Below are 16627 nucleotides of genomic sequence, written 5' to 3'. Positions count from 1 at the left end.
TTCATAACGAAACATATTTTGATTATTTGAACATCCCGAAGTTCATATTGTTATTTTCTGTTTCGTTTATTACAATTTCTAATTGATGAAATCTTCATTGGAAATATCATATAATACACTTGAATTCAAGTTAAATGCTCTACTTACATGAGTCTGTGTCAATTTGAGTGAACAATGAAAGAATCACGAAAATCGAAAGGATGACAGTCAACGCGGACAAAATACATTTTTGTGGGTTAAGCCTTCCCGCATAAATTGAACCTACGATAGTGAATATTACAGATGGTATTGAAGAGGCAATTCTTGATGATGACTCGTAAAGAGATTGCAGTGACGTTCTGCTTGGGTCATGTGCTGGTGCAGTTGTATTCCTGAACTTAAACATCCAATACTGAAAATAACAAAGAACTGATTAGGTATATCAAGTGTAATATCGTTTCAAAAAATTGTTTTGAATACCATCCAGTTATCCTTCCAGGAACAACTGATTGAAAGGGCAGGGTGAAAATGATTGTAAATCAGCACAAGACAAATTAAAAAGGTCTGGGGTCTACAAGCTCTAGTGCGACGATTGCAATGTGTTATATATAGGACATTCGGGCTGCAGTTTCAACCAGAGATTCGAAAATTTTGTTTGTTTCATGTCGTTTCGTGTTGGTTATATTTCGGAAATTTGGTTGTTGTGATATTTTTCATTTTTCTCAATTTGTATCTAATACTTCTGATGGTCTTCGAAATAGTAATATTACCAACAGGAAGAAACAACTTTTCGAGCCCTACAGAATAATTTAAATGAATTAGAAACGTCGGCAAGAAAATATATATATATATATATATATATATATATATATATATATATATATATATATATATATATATATATATATATATATATAGATAGATAGTCAAATGTTGACTATCAAAATTGAACTAATATGAAAACAAGGGAGCATATACTGAGTTCCTAAGACGGTTTCAGAAATCAAAACTTGATTTCTGAACAGGCTTGAACAGGAATCTACAGGTTTCTAATCCTACAGTTTCTTAAATATACGATCTACCAAATATTCACAAGCCTGGAAAGTATGTGCTTCCAATTGTCTCCGCCATAATTTTCCCTGCTTATAAAATTATTGAATGTCTAACTATCAATCATAATAATTATTCAATTTTCAAAAATATAATGTTTCTTCTAGACGCGATTCGCAACACCGTAGCTTCATCCATAGTAATAGTACACACACTGGTCTACAATTCTTATATACAACAGTAGTAGTTACTCACTTGATTGGTTGATGGTAAATGAGATAACAGGTATAATCCGAAAAACTATTATAATCTCAGTTCTTGGACAGCAGGTAAAATCTCTCACAATTCTCACAATTGAGTTCAGGTGTTGTTAATTCACATGATTTCATATGGAAGGTTAAGTATGTGAAGATATTGTATACATTCAAGAAACACTTCATTGTGAGATTTTCATTAAACAGTTTCATAAAAACGCAACACGTGTTTCATTAAACACTAGCTTCTTCGGGCGTGTCAACGGTCTCAGTAGAGAAATAATCGATGACATGGCAGTGAGAAACCCAGTCTCCTCCTTCATAGCTAATTTGTTCATGAGCCGATTTGTATTGAAAGCAAATGTTGATTTGAATTACTTTCTACGGACTTGGATCCAATATGTATGATACAAAGAAATCAAAGGTAGAGGATAGAAATCCAAATATTGGGTTGACATATGGAATTGAAAAAAACGAGGAGTTATCATTGTTGGATGTCTTATTGATCAGAAGTAACTTGGGTCTGAAATTTCATGTCCACTGGAAGAATACAAGATATATTCCTAATACCTCACACCATTAGTCACAACACAAAATGGTAGATCATAACTTTCTTGTCCATAGGCTTGTTATGTTCTCCTTGAGAAAATAAAAGTACTATATTCAGAAAAGTTTCAGAAAATCTCGTAAATGTGATCCCAGTTAGAAAGTTACACTATATTGGCAACTGATAGTGAAGACATGTATTAATCAACTGGTAGTTGTGCAAAGATAGTAATTGCAATCGCATTTTCAAATATATTCCATTCGTTGAGAGTCATTTCATGATTTGATTTTTCATAATTTCTAGTTTCTAACTACACCAGATATTGTTGGATATGAAATGTCCACCGAAGTACTATTCACCAATCCGTTTAATACCCGTGCCCAGTGATTGATTCATTGAGGATAGAAAAATGAATCACCTCGATGCCGTTTCATACAGGGTGGCGAAATAAAAACATAGCTTCTCCATCAGTAACTGCGTCAGTATGAAAAAAAATTGGGAACCGTCGATTTTTGACAGTGATAAAAAAGGCCATTGAATAATATGTTGTTCTCCCACTCCGGATCCATGGAAAATGTTGGCCTGAACAATGTCGACCAATTCAGGAACTTCACACCGAGTTTTTTCAGAATAATGATATTATTTCTATCTCGTTCTAGCGTGATCACCCTAGACAGTATCGCAAGTGAGGTGATGGAAATCATACCAATGAAACATGTCAAGTGATAATTTTTTCACTAGTCGGTTACGACGTCTGTAGAGACGATATTTCACATGATACAATGATGATATTTGTACTTACATTAAATGCTGTTCCGATGAACACCAATGGCATCATTGTCATGAATCCCAAGATGAAGAAGTAAAAGCTACATAAATAAAAAGTATCCTTAGGTGCATTCTTGATTTTGTCGCCAAATCTTTTGTCGTAATCGTTCCTAGTTGATGAAACAGAAATGATAGATTCTGAAAAACAAAGTTCATCAATGTGATTTCAATAAAGAATAAAATTCTTTATGAATACAATGAACCGCCTATATAGGAATAATATCATTGATATTGATCTTGTAGGTTAATGGTCCATTAACCTACAAGACTAGCCTGTACGAATTATCCCTCCAGATGATTTGACATGAGTATTATAATATATGCTTGAAAATTACCCTTTCAAAATTCAGGTTTACCCCAGATTCCCCAAAATTCAGATCAGAATCCGCCCTTGTTTGGGGCTTTCAGAAAGATATGTTATTTGCTGCAAGAAGCAAATATTATCTAATTACAAGACCATACTTGTCTTGCAAAAATATTCGAAAAAGCACTCAAGAACAGAATAAATGACTTTTTGAATGAACATAAAATGATGTCTAATAAGCAGTTTGTCTTTCGAGAAAGACTATCAACAAATGATGCAATTGCCTACTCATCCAAAAAAGTTTACATGTCCTTAGATAAGAGTTAGTCCAATTTGTTACTGGGTTTGCCCAAGGCTTTTGACACATTCAGCCATGAACAGTTGTTACAAACTTCGGTCGGTATAGGATTACGAATAGAACCGAACAAGTAGTGAAAATATTAACAATGTCCTAAGTGAAAAAGGGGTAATCAATTACAGCACACTCCAAGGTACAGTCTCAGGATCAATCTCCTTTTCAATTCATATAAATGATTTATTAGTGTCAAAACTGTCAACAAAAAATATTTTCAGCTACGCCGATGACACTGCTATCCTGTATACAGATTACACATGGGATATATCGAAAAACAAAGTAGAAACGTCTCTGAAAATGATTTCCATATCCGTTCCTACTTTGTTTTTGAAGTTCAGTCAAAAAATATCAACTGCCAATTCTGAAGAAGAAAAATTTCACTCATTCGCCAATAACAATAGCACACTGCCTGATTGTGCTACTTTGAGCATAACAGAAATAATACTGGTTAACGGAAAAACATATTTCAAATAGATTTCAAATACAATACATTCTAGAAACGATATGAAATAATTAGGAGTATTAATAGATAAACACCTACACTGGGATCTTCACATAACTAATACCTATGACAAAAACATCAAGATGCTCATTATATAGATAATTGAAAAACATACTCGACATTACTTATCTGAAAATGATATAACACGAAATACAACTTTCGGATGTCAAAGTACATTTTAAAAAATTTAATTTCATTAACAAAAATGGGTGTTAACAGTGTGAGAGCAAAATTAAGACTGAATTATGAAAGTATTCTTCCCATGAAGATGAGATTGCTTGCACATCAGTTTCCCAGAATCGCGAGATTCTGCTATAGCATGGTCAGCGGTTCATATGGAAACGGGCGATATAATTCCTCCCCCGTAGGAGGGTCAGCGAGGAAGTTGAACCCTAGACATCTCCATGTCATGATTTGGTTCGGATGGTCCTTTGGTTTTGCATCCTCTGAGGCCAATCTTCTTGTGCACTCGGTACAAACAAATTGATACTAGGACCAGGTAGATAAACATCATCCAAAAACTTGGATCTTTGAAGGATATAATCGGTTCGTTTTCCATTATTGCTGTTTTTATTGAATGAAGTTCGTCCGGGTTCAGGTCATAAAGTTGGATCCCTAATGATTAGGGGGCTCTGGCTTCGCTTGATGCAGGAATGATTCTGCAACCGTGTCAGGAATCACACGTTAAAAGGTAAGACCTCGTCAGTCCTTAGCTCGCACACGTTTCACAACTTCTGTTGTGAGTTGTCGTTCGTATAGCGGCGCTGATTAACGGAAGAACATATTTTAAACATTTTTTTTTTAAACAGATCAGAGTAGTAGTTATCTATTTTCTATATAATGCAGGGAGTGAAATCGGGTGTAGCAGGCAGGAAGATTGTGAGACTATTTTTCCTGTTCAAGCTTTCGAGGCGTTTATTGTCTCTCTCGAACAGAAAAAAGAGTTTTACAATCTTTCTGCCTCTGACTGCTTACACCTGATGTTTGATGCATGAATAGCTGTCTTAAGTCGATTAAACATGTTTCTTGGAATAATCTATTGAAGGAGTAGTTGTTTTTTGTTATAGATTATTTTCAAAATCCTTCTTTAGAGGACATCTAACTGATTCAAATAGAGTTTAACTGGATAATTCCAACTGAGAATGGCGTATGGGCTCATTTAACAATTTTTTTTCAATTCATTATTTTAAAGTTTATGTTTCAAATAGTACATCTGCAAAAAATCTGAATTTTCACTCTTTATCTTTCCCCGCAAATTAATAGTTGAATGTGGCGTTCGCCGAAACGTGACGTGGTCAAGCGTGACGTCACATCAGTCGACTCGGCGAGTGCTGGCGGATAAGCGAAATACGTGTGCTAGAGCCGAAATACAGTGTGCGCAGCGAAATACAGTGTGCACAGTGTGCAAACTGTGTGCACACTGCAGTAAACAACACACAACTTGTTGACATGTCAACTGCGTGAATATGAATAATGATAAAAAAGAACGTTTCTTAATGCAAGAATTATTCGGTAACTGCACCAGACAAAATTTTTATTTCACTGCCAAGTAACTTGAAATTACGAAAGTTATGGCAGCGCGCTATGGGGAGGGCCGACTTTGTATCTGCCAAGGGGACGCATTTTTGTTGCGAAGATCATTTTAATGTAAGTATTAATGATTAATAAAAAAATTATAGGTTGAAAAAGACTTAGAAAATCACATGTATATCAAAACTATGAAAGCGGGAAAAATTATATTGAAACCAGGCGTAATTCCGCATATATTTGATTGCCAGATTGATAGACCGACGGCCCATACATCTAAAGCTCCGTTTGTTCAAAAAAAGGAAACACAAATCTTGTTGAATACTTGTAACGAAGATATCCCTGAAAATCAAAGCATGTTTGATGAAGCAAGTACACAGGAAAAGACCTTTGATGTTGAAATTCAAGGTATTAAACAGATTTTTCAAAAATCAACAGCTACAGTAAATATTATATGCCTACCACCGAAAAAGAAATCGTTCTGAAGAACGAGAAAAAAAAAAAGAAAGTATTGGAAAAAAATTACGACTAAGTTCCCCCGAAGACAGTGAGAGTTAGAGTACATCAGACATGACCTCTGTTGATACATCATCAAATTCTACTTTGTCTGGAATATTTGTTCAAAACTGTAATTCGAAAAACAATATTGAGCAAAGATCTATTTACGTCATAGCGAAAAATCCGAAATTATGTCTTGGAATCCTAAGAGACTCTTTATTTATTATAGAACTTTCGTCTCAAAAATGCCAGTTACCCAGAATTGATATATAGGTACATCACTTTGAAGAAAATTAAATTGAATTGACGATAGCAGCGATTCATAATCTCCAACTACAGGCCCGGTTGCAACTGCTCGAAGCTCGTTGCCTGGTGTGAACTCAAGATGTACGGCGGGCGATCTCACATTTTCAATTGATCTTGCTCAGTTGTTAATTGACATATAAACTGGAAAATTTTGTGGGATATTTGGGAGATGATTTACTTTTGTAATATATAATTTTCAATAAAAAACTAAATTAGCCTGAATGAGCCCATTGTAGCTTCGACTGAACGAGAGCGTGTTATATCATTTTTAGGTGAGTAATGTCAAGTATGTTTTTCAGTTTTCTGAATCTATATAATGAGCATCCTGATGTTTGTCATATTAGTTATGTGGAGATCCCAGTGTAGGTGTTTATTTATTGTTATTCCTAAGTATTTTATATTGTTTTATGGAACGCCGTTTCACTTTTTATTGTCACAAATATTCATTCCTCAATTTATTCAACTAACAATGTATTTGTTTGAATTTAATTGATTCATGCATTTCTTCGACACATTAAAAACGATTGTTCCCAAAATTTGTTCTATTTTAAATGACACTTGATTTAATTTGTTTGATGAAAAGTTGCGAACAGTTATAATATAGATTCATTGTTTGAAATTTTTGGAAGTAAATGTTTGTCATGTATACTTTTTTTGTAACTAGCGAATAATTTACTACAATTTCTGTGAAACATGAATAAAATGGTTTGTTGATAATTATAGTTACATGAATTAAAACGATTGTTGATAATTTTAATTCGGCGCTAGCGTCGAACGGATTCTTGCAGAAGCTGAATTTTTGAATCTGGCAACATGATAGTTCAGTGATAGTAACACAATATTCCGTTCGACCGCAGCGCCGAATAAAAATTATCAACAATCAATTTAATTCATGTATCACCTAAAAGCAACAATCAAAACAATTCATTTTTACAAAATACCAATAGAAAGTAAAACGGCGTGCCACGCCGTTTTACTTATTTTAATATTCCTTTGAAATGATCTGAATTATTTTGTTTGTTGAATTTCAGTGATACATGAATTAAATTGTTTGTTGATAATTTTTATTCGGCGCTGCAGTCGAACGGATTATTACCGTACTATGACCAATGACATAAATATTATATGCAGTTAAGTAGTTCCGCAAAAATACGCCCGACGTCAGCGCCGAATAAAAATTATCAACAAACAATTCAATTCATATATCACTGAAATGCAACAAACAAATTAATTCAATTCTTTCCAAAGGAATAATAATAAAAAGTAAAACGGCGTGGCACGCCGTTTTACTTTTTTTAATATTCCTTTGAAATGATCTGAATTATTTTGTTTGTTGAATTTCAGTGATACATGAATTAAATTGTTTGTTGATAATTTTTATTCGGCGCTGCAGTCGAACGGATTATTACCGTACTATGACCAATGACATAAATATTATATGCAGTTAAGTAGTTCCGCAAAAATACGCCCGACGTCAGCGCCGAATAAAAATAATCAACAAACAATTTAATTCATGTATCACTGAAATGCAACAAAAAAATTAATTCAATTCTTTCCAAAGGAATAATAATAAAAAGTAAAACGGCGTGGTACGCCGTTTTGCTTTTTATTAATATTCATTTGAAATGAGCTGAATTATTTTGTTTGTCGAATTTCAGTGATACATGAAATAAATTGATAGTTGATAATTTTTATTCGGCGCTGTCGTCGGGCGTATTTTTATGGAACTACTCAACTGCATATATGTATGGCGTTGGTCATAGTACGGTAATAATCCGTTAGACCGCAGCGACAAATAAAAATTATCAACAATCAATTTAATTCATATATCACCTAAATGCAACAGTCAAAACAATTCATTTTGACAAAATACCAATAGAAAGTAAAACGGCGTGGCACGCCGTTTTGCTTTTTATTAATATTCCTATGAAATGATCTGAATTATTTTGTTTGTTGAATTTCAGTGATACATGAATTAAATTGATTGTTGATAATTTTTATTCGGCGCCACGGTTGAACGGCGTGTTGTCGTACTATAAATGAACTAGCATGTTGCCATATGTAACAATTGAAGTTCTTGATAAATCCGCTCGATACCAGCGCCGAATTAAAATTATCAACAATCGTTTTAAATGTATCTTTCAAATACAAGAAACTTTTTAAATCATCAAAAAATTTAATTTTTTGTCAGAAATTAGCTTTTCAAAAAGACTGATGGAATAAAATGATACTTGCTTGAGAATGTTTTGCACAAAAGTTGTAACCAAATTTTAAATTGAAGGCATTAAAGTGAATGTTGCAAATATTGAACACTTTCAATAAAATTGAAATATAACAATCTTTATTATTCATTGGAAAATATTTAGTATGGAAAGTTAATTTGCTATATTTTCAGACAAACGAAAGTCTATTTTTATTACCAACAATGTTTCATGGAAAAACTTTGACAGTCATTCAAATATATTCATTGAAATTTTATTCCCAAACTTACTGTTAGAAAGTGAATTTAAAATTTCATTGTAATTCAACAGTCATATAAATAACTAACATTTTATTGAAAGGTCAAAATCATATGCGGAATTGAAACGTTTGTTGAATTTACTCGAATAATACATTCCATTGATGGTTGAATTAAAATATTGGTTTATTGCTGAGTTGAACTATATGTATATAGATTATTTTTCAGCATAATATATAATAAATTGGCGTTCCATTTTCCAATACTCTGAAACAATATTTTTCTTCGGAATCAATAAAAGTTTCAAGTTGTTTCATTACTCTTTTTTATTCAAATAACAATTTTATTCATGTAACATTTTAAATCAAGTGTCATTTAAAATAGAACAAATTTTGCGAACAATCGTTTTTAATGTGTTGAACAAATGCATGAGTCAATTAAATTCAAACAAATAAATTGTTAGTTGAATAAATTGAGGAATGAATATTTGTGACAATAAAAAGTAAAACGGCGTTCCATATTGTTTCGAGAATATATTCTGTTTAAAAACTATTTAAAATATGTGTTTCCGTTAACCAGTATTACTTCCATATTTTCGTTATGTTCTACGTTCAAAGTATCAAAATCGGGTGGTGTGCTATTGTTATTGGCGAATCTATTTAAAAAAAATATGTTTTTCCGTTAACCAGCTGTCGCACTCCTACGAACGACAATCCTCAGAAGTCGAAACGTATGCGAGCTAAGGATTAACGGGGTCTCACCTTTCAACGTGTAATTTCTAACACGGGTTGGCGATAGCAAGTGAAAATCAAGCGTTCAGACCACCGACCATCACGTCAGTCAATTCGAGTGATGGAACAAAGCACCCACGTCGCACCGCCTGGCTACCGACCGACCGAATGGAGTAGAATTTCTCTTTTTCAAAATTGGTAGGTAATGTTTTTTACTGAACTTCAAAAACAAAGTAGAGACGGATCCAAAAATCATTTTCGAATCAGTTTCTACTTTGTTTTTCATTATATCCCATGTGTGATCTGTATACAGGATAGCAATGTCGTCGGCGTAGCTGATAATATTTTTTGTTGACAGATTTGACACTGATAAGTAATTTTTATAAATTGAGAAGAGGATTGGTCCTGAGACTGTAACTTGGGGTGTGCTGTAGTTCATTACCCCTTCTTCACTTAGGACATTGTTAATTTTTTTCACTACTTGTTCGGGTCTCTTCGTAATCCTATACCGACCAAAGTTTGTAACAACTGTTCATGGCTGCTTGCAGCATAACATATTTGCTGCAAGCATGTTTTTGATAAGGTGGGTGAGAAGTGACACAATTACATTTGATATTTTTTGGATCACTTTTGTGTTTATTGCATCTATACCTGGAGTTTGCTTGGAACCTAGTTATTGAATTATGGTCAATAATTTTTTTTGTCTACAGGATTAAGAAAGAAAGATTGGTGATGCCTTGTTCGATTTTGTTTTCGTGAGGTTTTTGGTATTTTATTGACGAGCGATTCTCCAACTCCGCATAAATATTCTTGAAAGCATTTATTTGCTTTCGATTCGTCAATAGTTCAAAGTTTTTGTTCTTGACGTCCCCAATTTCATTTTCTGATTTTTTTCAGTTGACTATTTGAAATAATTTTTTTGTGATTTCCTTTTATTACCTATTTGTGTTTTATAGTGATTATATTTTGCTAGTTTGATCAATTTATACATTTTTTTATATTCGTGATGAGTATACTTTCTATCAGAATCAATGGGATAATTTCTGTAGTCATCATATAACTAATATTTTTTCCTGATTCAATACGACCTGGAGTAATCCAATCATTACATTTTATTTCATTTCTGTCAATTTTTTTTCGCTATAGTATTTTCATCGATGAGATACTTGGGAATATCCATTAGGTTAGTCAGAAGTATTTCAGTATCTGTCTCACCCAAGTATTTGTTTCAATGGTGGGACTTCAAATCAATTTTTAAGTTATTAAAATTCGTAATATATTTTATTTTTGGTTCGTTATAAAAAAAATGTTTTGCCCAATGTGAAGTTGGTATGCCTGAGGTTGTCAATCTGTGGTCTGAAAAATAATTCTTATATGTTAGTGCTATATGATTTTTGTTCGATTCAGAAATATGTGGTCAATGCAACTTTCATATGTATCTTGTATTCGAGTGTTGTAGTTAATCATCTACTCAAAACCTCTCTCACTCAGTATATTCAGGTTCATATTCATATCTCCGACTATTGTCTAAGTATTTATTGATGTATTTTCCGTTTGTTACAGGTAATTTTCAAAATGTTTCAACAAAATTTTCCTCTTTTGTCAATGGTGATCTATATATAGCTATTTTCTTATTTTTCTTGTATGTTGTCCGAACCAATTTTTTTTGTGGTGTATTGATAATATGACTATTCTTGTTTGGAGGAGTTTATGATGTATTATTTGATAGAGGACTATTTTATTTTATTTTTGGTGTTTCTGAAATACTTTTCGTACGTATCTCTAACTTTTCTACTATGTACATTTCTCCACCAATGTAAAGATGTTCTTTAAGTATTTTTGCGTCTAAGTTCTTTTGGGTTTTTTTGTCTTCAGGGAGTAGGTCGTTAACGATTTTAATTTTTGTTCCTTCCAGGTTATTTGATCTCGCAATGATTTCTTTGGAATTACAAACCGAGATCAGTATGTCTTCAGTGTTCTCGTCTGTTTCTTGCGCAACACCAAAAATCAAGACGTTATTTTTTCCAGATGTTCTGTTTGTAAATATCAGTTTTCGTTCAGCCTCTAAATTCTATTGTTTGGCTTGTTCTTGTTATTCTTTGATCTCTTTTAGATTTTCAGTATGAATAAATACTATGAACTTTATGAACTCTGCTGTTTCCATGGCAAGTTTTTCCTAGTGTTGTGGCAATGTCGCCTATGATAGAGCTCTCGTTGTGTGTTTATGTTATGTTACGTTCTGTATGGCATTGTCTATGAAGGCAAATATGTGAAACATGTTCTTTGTAGCGAGCTATCACAGTCCGCTCAATTTTTCCTGTGCGAGCTGAGGTATTGCTTTTCAACGGACGATTCTCAGTACGGGTTGGACTATAGGCAGTGAAAATTGATTATCCGGCCTCGTGGCGTGAACTACCGTTTCACCTGACGGTCGATCGAATGAGTCCAACAAACCAAAATCAAGTATCCATTTATTATAATATATCATTCACACATCTACATTTTCCAGGCTTTTCTCTACCTGAAGTGTAAAGTAGCAAAATACTTCTTCTTTCGACAAACTCGTCCTCACGGCTCCGCTGAGAAGGGGCAGTGAGAAACGCCCCGGCGATGTTAACAAGTTACTCCTGAGAATGGAACAAACCGCTCACGCCAACCCAACCGGCTACCGTGACACCGTCCCACGGCTCATTTCGTAAATCCCAGAATTTTTCTTTTTAGTACCTACAATACAATATTTTGAATATAAATATGATAGTGGCTTTCAAAACTTTTCGTAACTTCGTAAGTGTTGGACAACCCAAGAGACAAGCTTGCTACAAGGAACATTTTTCACTTATTCGGTTCCATAGAGGAATGCTTGAAATTGTTGGGACCGTTACATTAAAAATTTAGAAACCGAAAAATGTGAATTGGGTTCTATGAACGAAGACCAAAGTCCCATTCATATCAGCCCTCTGTTCGCACACTTACGTAATTAGAGATGAAAAACAGTTGAAGATTAGATATCAATCAGGTAGCAAATAACACTAGATATCAGGAATTTTTCAAATGACCCTTACGATGAATAGATTCATATAAAAACATTCAACATATTCAGTATACGTAGTCCCAATCATCACTTGATGACGGTAACTCGGTTAGCGGAACGCACGTCGAGAGACAGTATTTTTGTTCTGGTGAGGGAAAAATGTTCCCTCGTATTTGTTCTCTATAGTCATTGCTCTGATAATGACTCTACTCACAAATATATCGTATTTTGCTTGTTTTCCAAACAGAACTGCTAATATTCAAATTCACGTTACAGTTCAACCTACCACTTGAAGAATTTAAGTGGCCTAGCATAAGTGATGCAGTGAACCCATATTCCAAAGTTTTTTCTGAAATATATTATTATAAGCTGATTCTTTCCTTTTATTCAACTTGGTAGAATAATGTATCCTCGAACAATGGAATCAAGTTCTATTATTCTGAAATTATTTTGTAGTCATTTGATATTATCCAGCATTCTTTCGAAATATTTACAGAAACTCTTTTGCGTTCTACTTTTGTGACTTTATCTTTTACTACTTCTTCAACTGAGATCTATCGAGTTCGAGTTCATTTTTGGTATATTCGGTATATCATACAGCAATCATTTTTTGAAACTTCTTCTACTCCTGTTTGTGAATAATTAGGTTTTTTTTACACCAATGGATGAAAAAAAAATTAATACAGTTCACTGTATGATTTTCACTATAAAGGATTTTACTAAAACCGCGACACGTGTTTCGCTATGCAATAGCTTTTTCAAGCCTAAATTGACAGTTACTTCTAAATAGTGTCCGACTGAAAGTTCGGTTTCGGTTTCGGTCGAGTTTCGGCAAAAAAACGGGTTTTGGTTTAGTTTCGCTTTCGGCGACAAACCTGCCGAAACTACGACCGAAACCGAAACTGCATTTGGGAGTTCTCGTGCTGTGATCGATAATGTTCGGCGCGTTGAATTTCATACAAGCGACGCGTCCACGTGCCGAATCATGTCATGACTCGTGACTTAGTTTGTGATTTATTATGTTTATTACATAAATATTAAGCACCCATTGTGATATAAGGTAACACTGACGCCTGTCGGAAATAATCCAACGCCCTTCGTGGTATTAGCCAGGGGAGTAGTTGTTTTCTGGCGTCAGTCCATGCAACCTACTGGGTAGGTATATCGAGACTGGCTTGAACGTTTAAAGTTCATTTCTTTAGATTTGTTTCAAGCATAGCCCACTGACTAATAAGAAAGTTTTTATTCCTTATTCAGAGGAATCGGGCAAATTACGGATATGCAGTTAGTACCTCGTCCACTAGATGGAGAGACATTTTGTGATGTTCGCTCCTACTACGGAAGAGGAATGAAATACTCTGAAAGTATTCCGATTTTAAATTATGGAATATCATTGACTTTAGGTCGATAATGGTCACTATCTTGCACTGACGAGTGGCTAATGAGCCCGAAACCGGTCTGTAAGTATCCCCGTTCCAAAATTGTAGGTCGACGCTTTCAATTGTATTGCCAATTGCATATGCAGGAAATTTTCTGTGAAGATTCCTGCACTGACGCCTGTCGGATATAATCCAAAGCCCTTCGTGGTACTACCCAGAGGAGTAGTTGTTTTCTGATAGGAGTCAGTCCATTCAACCTACTGTGTAGGTATATCGAGACTGGCTTGAATGTTAAAGTTCATTTCTTTAGATTAGAGAAGGAATTTTATGTTGTTTAATATTTTTGAAAAACCATTAATAATATTCAAAAGAAGAATCTACACCTACTCGAATGAACACCTCACATATTTTAAGTGTTTTTAAGGTGCAATTCATATTTTTTCTTAAATAAGAGGTTGTTATGTTGATTTGTTGATTATCAATAATAAGTAAAAATGTCGATGACTGCATAAAGTTGTGATTTAAAGATACAAAAATGAAGACTGACTGATTATAATAACGTTTTCTTTATTTTTCCCTCAAAACATAATCCTTTTAAAGAAGTTTCGGTTTCAGATTCGGCCGAAACTGAGACCGTTGCCGAAATTCGGTTTCGGTTTCGGTCGTAAAAACCAGTTTCGGTCGGACACTACTTCTAAATGACAACCATTTCATACTCTAACCTATTACCTACTCGTCTGCCTAATGTTAGGTTATAATTCAGAAGTAACTGTCAGTTTATGCTTGAGCGAAACACGTGTCGCAGTTTTTGTAAAACCCTTCATAGTGAAAATCATAAAATAAACTGTGATAATTAGTTTTTTAATATGGATTTTCATCAAGAATCGGCCAGTTCTATACAATTACCAATAAATGACAACAAATATTTGCAGGTCTTGAAACACTGTGAGTCATTCTCCAATTAAACCAGTGAGTACATTTTTTGTCTAGGAGTCGTTTTATCAACAGATAAAAACCTAATTTTAAATGTATACTCAGATATGAGGTTGTTTCCATTATTTGTGTAAGAGTTTCGAAAATTATAAAATTTAAAATAAATGCTCTTTAAAGCATCCTTCCAATTTCGAAATTTCGACATAACTATATTGTTTTATTTCACAATAAGATGAATTGGAAACGGTATATTTTTAGGGGGAAATTAGTTTTTGAAGAAGAATCGTTTTAGGAGTGAGAGGTTTTGGCTTTCTATTCCTTCATCTTTATACAAAACAATGTATGACTTCCAAAGAAAGGAAGAAGCAAATAATTTCGAAGTGAAGTTTTTACAAAAATATGTAGATTGTGCAAAAATAAAATTTTCAGACACAAACTGGAAAGAAAGCCCTATCGAGACAACTTCTTTCATAGAAATATTGAATTAGACAAAAAAAAATACTTTCGAAACGACTACTTTTATGTGAACATTGAACTATTCAGAAAATACTGGGAATCTTTGGAAGATTCCCATACTTTTTGTATGAAGACGAAGAAGTGGTAGAAAACCACGTCCTTTCTTTCCCAAAAACAATATGATATTTGTGTATCCAAACTTGTCCAGCGGTGGGGTTTGTTTGACTACAAAAAAACCTAGGAGAAGCCAAATATTAAGCACTTAGACGAAACAAAATCCATAATCATGAAATGTCACTCACATAAGAGGAATACTACTGGTAGAGGTCGGAAAACCTGTTCGGTTATCAGGTAACAATATAAATGTTAATCAAGAGAAAACGGCTCAACGTAAAATGAAGAGTCATGGAAAACCTGACCAATAAGGGCATATGTGCAACTCCTGTTTATTTGATCTCGAGGTACTTTCTCCAGTTTTCAAATGTATTTCACATCATAACCCGTTGAACACACCACATGTATAGATATTGTCACGTTGTTACCTGATTTTGTTCCGGTGTTGAGAAAGTATTTTCAATAGCTTCATTTCACACCAGAGGTTCCAGTACGAACTATCGAATATTTCAGTTGATTTCACTATCTAGTAGTGGGTGGAAAGTGAAATTGATGAATTATTTGGAACTATTGAAGCCATAATCTGACAACATGATCCATTCTAGAATACATGAAACATATTTTGGTTCACTAATCCGATCAACCTAGAGTTTTCAATACAATCTAGATTGATTGTATACAATTCCTTGTCATTTTTAAGAAATCCGTTCCCTAATTGAATATATGATCTCACAAAGTACCAACACTTATGTCACTTGAAGAAATTTCCACTACCATATTTGGAGTATTGATTTTTTTCTGAGACTGCGAATTTGCTGAAATGACAATAATATTCGAGGGTTGAATAAATCTTACCATGAAAATCCCAACCATGTTTCTTCATGAAAATAGATGAAAGACCTTGGAATTGATAATCCTTGATATCAATTTCATAGAAACTGCTCTATATTCAAAATTCAAACGTAAAACATGTTTTCTTACCTTTCCTCAAAATTTCAACGTTTTCCTTCATGATTGAATAATGGTGGTTGAACGTTCCGCAAGTTACTGAAAAACCTTCATTTAATATAAATTATCAACAGCAATATGAATGACCATTCACATTCTTTCTCCATTTATCCAATTCATTATAAAGATAATATAGATATCAGTTAATTTATCGTACAGGTGAGAATGACATTCAAGAAATGTTATCGTAAATAGATAATACTGAAGTACAGATGTTTTCAATGCATGAATCGTAGATTTCATCGAAGGTTCTGAGAATGCAGGATGGAAAGTCCTGATAACAATATATTTGATGGAATTGGCCAATACTTGTATGAAAACAGAAATTCTTGTTAACCTATCAGAAAATAAAATGAAATACCACTAG

The 16627-nt window shown here is 33.7% G+C and overlaps 1 protein-coding gene across 2 annotated transcripts in view; it reads right to left on the bottom strand.

The window, feature by feature from the left end:
• LOC111510455 (equilibrative nucleoside transporter 3) overlaps positions 1–16393 on the bottom strand; it is a 40221-nt gene extending 23828 nt beyond the window's left edge. For both annotated transcript variants that reach the window (XM_074173895.1, XM_074173896.1), the window contains exons 1-3: positions 16234–16393; positions 2633–2796; positions 148–391 (exon numbers count right to left, since the gene is read on the bottom strand). In XM_074173895.1, coding sequence (XP_074029996.1) covers positions 148–391; positions 2633–2796; positions 16234–16264 — 439 coding nt within the window. In that variant the 5' untranslated portion in view covers positions 16265–16393. The remainder of the gene's footprint in view (positions 1–147; positions 392–2632; positions 2797–16233) is intronic.
• Positions 16394–16627: the final 234 nt, after the last annotated feature.

This window comes from Leptinotarsa decemlineata, unplaced genomic scaffold (assembly GCF_025532065.1).
Source record: "Leptinotarsa decemlineata unplaced genomic scaffold, Ldec_3_MD MMD2_tig00000505_RagTag_RagTag, whole genome shotgun sequence".
Taxonomy (NCBI): Eukaryota; Metazoa; Arthropoda; class Insecta; order Coleoptera; family Chrysomelidae; genus Leptinotarsa; species Leptinotarsa decemlineata.
The sequence above is the reverse complement of the archived record's forward strand: the minus strand, read 5'-3'. Positions and strand labels throughout refer to the sequence as shown.